Source organism: Tarenaya hassleriana, unplaced genomic scaffold (genome assembly GCF_000463585.1).
Source record: "Tarenaya hassleriana unplaced genomic scaffold, ASM46358v1 Cleome1, whole genome shotgun sequence".
In the NCBI taxonomy this organism is placed as follows: domain Eukaryota; kingdom Viridiplantae; phylum Streptophyta; class Magnoliopsida; order Brassicales; family Cleomaceae; genus Tarenaya; species Tarenaya hassleriana.
This window is the reverse complement of record NW_010960187.1, coordinates 6,663,776-6,671,051: the sequence shown is the minus strand read 5'-3', so window position 1 is coordinate 6,671,051 and position 7,276 is coordinate 6,663,776. Positions and strand designations below refer to the sequence as shown.

Sequence of the window (7,276 nt, the reverse complement as noted above, 5' to 3'; positions counted from 1 at the left end):
GTCGGAGTTGGGCCGGGGGATCGGGGTCGGGGCTGGGAGTTGGGGTCGGGGTCGGGGCTGGGGGATCGGGATCGGGATAGATGTCGGGGTCGGAGTTGGGCCGGGGGATCGGGATCGGGATCGGTATCGGGATAGATGTCGGGGCCGGGGTCGGGATCGAGAATATATTTTGAATTTTTTGTTGGAATGTTCCAACGGATATCGGTTGGAAATTCGGTTGGAAAATTCCAACCGATAAATCCGTTGGAAAATTCCAACGGATTGCGGTTGGAAATCCGTTGGAAAATTCCAACGGAAAAATTCGTTGAAATTCCGTTGAAAATTCCAACGGTTTTCCAACGGACACCGTTTTCTAACGACGAAATTCCAACGGATTTATCCGTTGGAAATCCGTTGGAAACGTTAATTTCCAACGGAAATTTGGTCATTTCCAACGGATTTGCCCGTTGGAAATGACCATTTTTTTTGTAGTGGGACTTCGGATTTAGTTATATAGATTCGAGAAAAACGGATCAATCTGAACCCGAAATTCTCACACCAAGTGCAGATTCGGGAACCGGCCCGATTGATATCCCTGCGTTCAATACATCTTCTCTTCTATTCAATATTAAAATTTGTTGTATCTATATATCTCGAAGATGTCTAAAACTTTTCACCTCGCCTTCGTCGTCGCCATTGTCGTCCTCCTTTTCACATGTTTATTTTGTATTTCATATTATACTGAAATAAAAGTACTAGAGGTGAACGTTTCGGGATTCGATTCAAAATTTTAGCGGTTCGATTCGTTTTGGTACCGGTGCGGTTCAGTTTCAATTTTTGTTAAAAAATTAATTTTTTTTAAAAATTAGTTTTTCGGAAATTTTATAAAGTTCGGTTTGTTTTAATTCGATTCTAAAAAATTTGGTTCTATAAAAAACTATACCGTTCGAAAATTTTGATTGGTACCGTTCATAAAAAAACAACGAAATTTTCGATTCGGTATAGTTTAATTCTTGGGAATCAAATCGAAATGCCCCACCCTAAAATATAGAGCTCTCTAAAACCATTTTGAAAAACACTACATCAAAATATATTTGTTTTATAATAATAACACGTAATCTCCAATGTTAAATAATTTTTTTTAATATAATTATAAAAAGTCAATGTCTTGTCGTAATTGTTTTCAAATCTTTCGTATATTGAAGTAAATTTGTCGATATATAAAAAATATATATGTACGGATGATGGTGAAGGCTCAAGAAAAATATATATGTACGGATGATGGTGAAGGCTCAAGAAATGTGCCATGAGCTTCTGCAGAGAGAAATTTGCGACGAGGCAACGTGTCTATTAGAAATTAATCCAAGAATTCATGCATTTTATTTTTCGGTTTTTTCATTTAAAAAAATAAAATTGATAAAAATTAAATGAACGAGAGAGTATTTTGTGCAGTGAGAGAGAGAAGCATGACTTTTTTCAACTAAATCAATAAATACGTAAAAACTTTGATCACCCTAAAGAATCAGCATTATTCAACAACCAAAAATAAAATCAATTTTATAGAAAACAAAAATAAAATTGACCCAAACCGGAACAAGATTACACGTCAACATTCATCCCCTTAAGCTTGTTCTTCGAACTCTGTCTACAGCAAAGTAGTCTCCTCTTCAACCTTTTCGACCAGATGAGCTGCGTCGTCTCTCTATTCTCTTGTTTTGCAATCAGAGGCAAAATGACCATATTTATGACATGTATAGCACATGATCTTATTTATATCAAACCTTGGTTTCTCACCTCCTCGACCACGACCTCGTCCAAACGAATGACCTCTTCTCCAGTCACCTTGAGCGAGGAGAACGTGTTCATCAGCTCTCGATTCACGACCCCTTAACCGTTCCTCTTGCGCCTTAAGTGATCCGGTAATTTCTTCGATAGACTTGGTCGTCAAATCTCCAAACTCCCAAATAGTTGATGCCAATTAGATGTATTTCGTAGAAACTGATCTAAGCATTTTTTTTAACAACGTACCTTTCGTTGACACTTTCTCCCAAAGCTTTTAATTTGTTAGTTATCGTTGATACTCTTCCGGTGAATTCATCCACCGACTCGCTCTCTTCCATTTTGAGTCCTTCGAGCTCCCATCGTAGCGACTGTGCTTTGACATCCTTTACTTTATTCGCACCATGATTTAACATCTTTAAGGCATCTCATGTTTCTTTTGTCGTTCTTTTTACTCCTATCCGTAACAGGGTCTCCTCACCTATACCCTGACAGATTGCTGCACGAGTCATCTTATCTTTGCTCTTATCGACAGATCCCTCTATCTCGATCGCATCCCAAACACCTTGTGCCTGCATATAAATTTCTATTTTCATAGTCCATACCGTGTAATTTGTCTTTGTCAGGAGTGGGTATTGAAGAGACACGCTTCCTTCCTTTATCTTCGTTGTCTCAACACCTTCATTTTAAATATCTTTGCCACTTCGATCGACACTTCGAATGACACTTCCAGACGACTCTTTCATTGATATAGATTTCGACATGAACTATGAAAGGAAAAACATAAAATCGTGGTTCTGATACCACTGATAGAAATTAATCGAAGAATTCATGTATTTTATTTTTCTGTTTTTCCATTTAAAAAAATAAAACTGATAAAAATTAAATGAACGAGAGAGTATTTTGTAGAGTGGGAGAGGGAAGCAATATTTGACTTTTTGACCCAAACCGGAACAAGATTACACACGTCGACAGTGTCAAGCCATGTGTGCTCAGAAATGGAACGGGGAGGGACGTGTGTCCAGGCCCAGACTCCCCGAATACTGTTCAATTGCATTTGCACTTTTCCTTGCACCCCAAGATCATGATCATGATCATCATCACGTTAAACAAACTTGCATGAATTTGCTTCTCTTTCTTCATGAAAGCTATCAGAATTTGTTGAAATCGTGTTTAACTCAAATAAAAATGTTCTCTCTTCGTTTTCAATTGAAAATTTTAAATCGATAATATAAGAAGTCGCGAAGAAAATTAGTTATCATTTTAATCCAATATATACACATTTCATGTTTGTAGTTGTGTTGTTTTAGGTCAAATGCAAAAATTTTGAAATAAATTAATCTTACAGAATTGGTGACTTTTATGAAAAACGATTAAGATCTTCATTTACTCGATTTATAAACACAAAATAAAATTAGTTAATGATAATATTCTATCATTAATAAGAGTAATTGAAAAACATATTTGTCCAAAATATTTTTTTTTCTTAATATGTGTATTTAAAGTTGAAACGTCACCATAAATGGACCGAGTAATAAAAAAGATTATATATAGATCCATACCCGATACGTTCATATTTTGTGTCTAAGAATGTACCGAATTATTCAAATCATAGTAATTAATGTTTATTATCCGGATACATGCAGATCAAGTTGTACGGAAAACAAATGATAGTGTGAATGATTAGACATTAAATTTTAGCCCAAAAAAACATAGAGGTGGCCATTTCGAATCGAATAACCAAACCGAATTAAACCGAATAAGATATATAATTATATCCGAATTGAATCCGACATCAATACCGAAGGGTTATGATTTTTTTAAACCCGAAAAAACCAAAACCGAAAAAAACACCCAAAAAAACCGACAATTTCATTGAAAAAACAAATTTTTTTCCGAACCGAACCGAACCAAAATTTATATAAACATCGAATGGTTATAGTTTTTCTATAACCGAAATAATTGAATCCGAATATAACCGAACCAAATCCGAAAAGACCACCCTTTTGCCTAGCATTCTTTAACAACTAATTATGTGTTTGTCTTGTTCTAAGGTAGCTGATGCTTTAAACTAATTACGTTTTATGAAATAGTAAATAAGATTCAAAATATACATCATATAAATCCAACTTAGTAGGTTGACTTGGTTGGTTAAATCATTGATGGTATGCGATTAAATTGTTAATTATAGAAATTTAATGACGATAGTGATGCAGAAGAGTGGTTTTATGCCAAGAGTGGTATTTATGCCTTTTGGTATCCAATATATAATCAAAACTAACGGGCTTATAGAAAGCATAGGTTATAAAAAGAATATTTAAAAATGTCTTTGGTATAAAATCATTCGCAGGTACATGCACTCATCTTCTAATTATATAAGTTAACGATTTTGGTGAACACCTTAATGATCGTATATTAGGTCTTTGATCGTATAATACAAAGAAAGGAAAAAAAAATCCTCGAAAGATACTAATATCTACGTTTTCGGATAATATTTACATGTGATTCTAGAGGATATTATAATATCCATATTTTTCATTTAATGAATTCAATGCATTGTTTTAATTATTTCATACGCAAATTCATTGCGAACATTCATTCATAAATACACGCATACACACGTGTATATATAAGATCGACAGAAACATCATACGATAATCACACATATTCAATATTATATTTTTAATCGTGTCTGTATATCTCGACGATGGCTAAAACTTTTCCTCTCTCCCTCGTCGCCGCCGCCATCGTAGTCATCATCTTCTCAGGTTTGCTTTCAATTTTCATATTATACAGAAATAAATCGTACGGTTCTCTAAAGCCCATTTTGAAAAAAAAAACACTAAATCAGAATTAAGAATGTTTATAAAAAAATAATATTATATGAATCGTTGTGATTAATAATACGTAATCTCCAATATTAAATAATATTTTCTATATATAAAATGAATAAATATTATGGTAGGGATGGTGGTGAAGGGTCAAGAGATGTGCCATGAGCTCATGCAGAGGGAAACCTGCGACGAGGCCAAGTGTCAAGCCATGTGCACGCAGAAATGGAACGGGGCGGGGACATGCGTCCAGGCCCAGACTCCCAGGATATTGTTCAATTGCATTTGCGCTTATAATTGCAAACCCCCATCACGGGCATGATCAATGATGACATGTCTTACATTCATCTCACATAAAATATAATAATAATAATATTTTATGTAACTAATTCACTCCAAATATAAATCTTTGTTTTGGATTCGCTGGGATTAATTCTCTTTCTTTCTCGAACGTCGTGCATCAAAATGAATACGTGCGTAGTTTCGGAAACTCTCTCCCTCAAACCGAGGGTTCCACTTTTCCACCAATGGGCCGGGAAGAAAATGAGAGGCCCAACAGGTGTCCGTTGATAGTGGTTACATGAACACTTATTTTACAGAAATCGGATTTTTTCTTTTAACCATATTCTGGTTCGATAATTTGATTTATTATTCGATTTGAATCGCAACATCCGTTATCCATCTACTGCATAATAAGATATATATAAACAATAATATGAAAAATAATACGAAAACAAAGTATAGATTAGAAAAAAAAAAACAATCTCAAATAAAATTCGAGGATATTTATTCAAATAACGACGGGCCATAATTAATGTTTGGTATGGAAGCGTGGTAGTTTAACATTTTTGCCTCTTACACCTACAATTTTATTTTATTTTCTTACAATCTTATTTAATTAAAGTGCTAATCGTCCAAATAAACTCAAATTATTTAAGGCTAAAAGCTTTTCTTCGCGCCAGAGTTTTCCTAATGCTTGCCGTCAAGCTTTACAAGGAGGAAGCGGGGAGCCACAGAGACAGTCGTTTCCGGCGAACGAGCTCGCCGGGAACTTGGTCGCCGGTAATTTTCCGCATAGATGGTTATAACTCACGTTCAGCGTCTGTAGTCCGGCCACCGTCGCCGGCACCTTTCCGAACACCGAGTTCCTCGACAGATCCAACGTTTTCAGCGTCTTCGCGAACTTGATCTTCCCCAGATCGAAACTGAGTTTGTTTCCCGACGCGCGAAACTCCTTCAGATACTCTGTCTGGTTCAGGAAATTCGCGGGACTGCCGGTGATCTCGTTCTCTGACAGATCGATGAAGTCATAGAAGTAGGTTTCCGCCGGTTTCCAGTCGTCGAATCTCATCTTGATCCCGCATTTCGCGAGCTTCAACGAGTAGATGATCGGAGACGATGTCACCCATTTCGGGATCGATTTCAGATGGAATTGGTTGTAGGACAGATCCAGAGATTCGATTCCTTTCACGTTCATGACGGGAAACGGATCGATTAAGAGATTGTGGGAGAGATCGAGATTGAAGATTTTGGTTAGATTGCTGAAGCTCTTCGGCACGGTTCCGGTGAATCGATTCCATGATAAATCCAATGTGTCGAGCGATTTGAAATTCCCCAGATACTCTGGAATCGTTCCCGAGAGATTGTTGTGGCCGAGCTCCAAATACCGTAGTTTTGGCGCAAGCGATGCGATCGACGGCGGAATTTTCCCGGAAAATGCGTTCCTGGAGAGGTTGAGAATATTGAGATCGGTGAAGGATTTGAAAAAATCGGGGATGTTGCCGGAAAGCCGGTTCCCGTCGACGGCAAGATACGACAGGGACTTGAGATTCGCGAGCCCTAAAGGTAAATTTCCAGTGAGTCGATTACCACCGAGTTTGAGCTGACCCAACTGAGTCAGATTCGAAATCGAACTCGGGATCGGACCGGTAAACCGGTTTCCTTCAAAACTGAAGACAAAGAGCCGAGACAACGCGCCGACGTTAGCCGGAATCGAACCAGAGAGTCCATTGTGGTCGATGTAAACGATATCGAGCGCCGGTAAACGGAAAAGGAACTCAGGGAACTTCCCGGTGAGATTCCGGAGGTAGGAGAAGTAGATGCTATCCAAGTGCTGGAGTTTCGCCAACGCAGGAGAGAAAGTTCCTGAGAATCCGGCGGCAGCAACGGCGTCGAACTCACCGCTGAGAGAGAGCGAGTTGACGCGGGCGCCGGAGCGGCAAGTGATACCAAACCATTTACAGCAATCTGTTCCCTTCGTCCATGTCTTGAGAAGACCCGACGGGTCCCGGGTAATACCCGATTTGAAAGCGAGAAGACCCGACTCGTCGTCAGGGTGACACGTGGCAGCTCCGGTGGGGCTGAGTCGCCGGAGAAGAATGACGGCGAAGATGAAAAAGGAAAGAGAAGAGGTTGCTGTGTTCATGGTAATGTTCGATGCGGGATACCTGAGAGTGATAAGGTTTGGTATTTAAAGGAGTCTGGGAAGTCAAACATGTCGACTTTGACCAATCCAATTGCACATGGAGCCCGCTTCATATCGTCATGATTTTGCCTACCCACTGGATTCTCCAGCTTTACCCCCATTAACATCATTACATTAACTAGCTCGATATGACCCTCTCATGAGTTTTTTGTTTTTGTTTTCATGAGGTGTATGGTAATTTTGAATAGTGGAATCAAATAAT

The 7,276-nt window shown here is 38.2% G+C and overlaps 1 protein-coding gene across 1 annotated transcript; it reads right to left on the bottom strand.

Moving 5' to 3' along the window:
• Positions 1-5,340: 5,340 nt before the first annotated feature.
• Positions 5,341-7,125, bottom strand: LOC104815822 (probable leucine-rich repeat receptor-like protein kinase At1g35710). The gene has a single exon (XM_010544381.2). The coding sequence runs from the start codon at positions 7,012-7,014 to the stop codon at positions 5,572-5,574; it is 1,443 nt and encodes a 480-aa protein (XP_010542683.1). The 5' UTR covers positions 7,015-7,125; the 3' UTR covers positions 5,341-5,571.
• Positions 7,126-7,276: the final 151 nt, after the last annotated feature.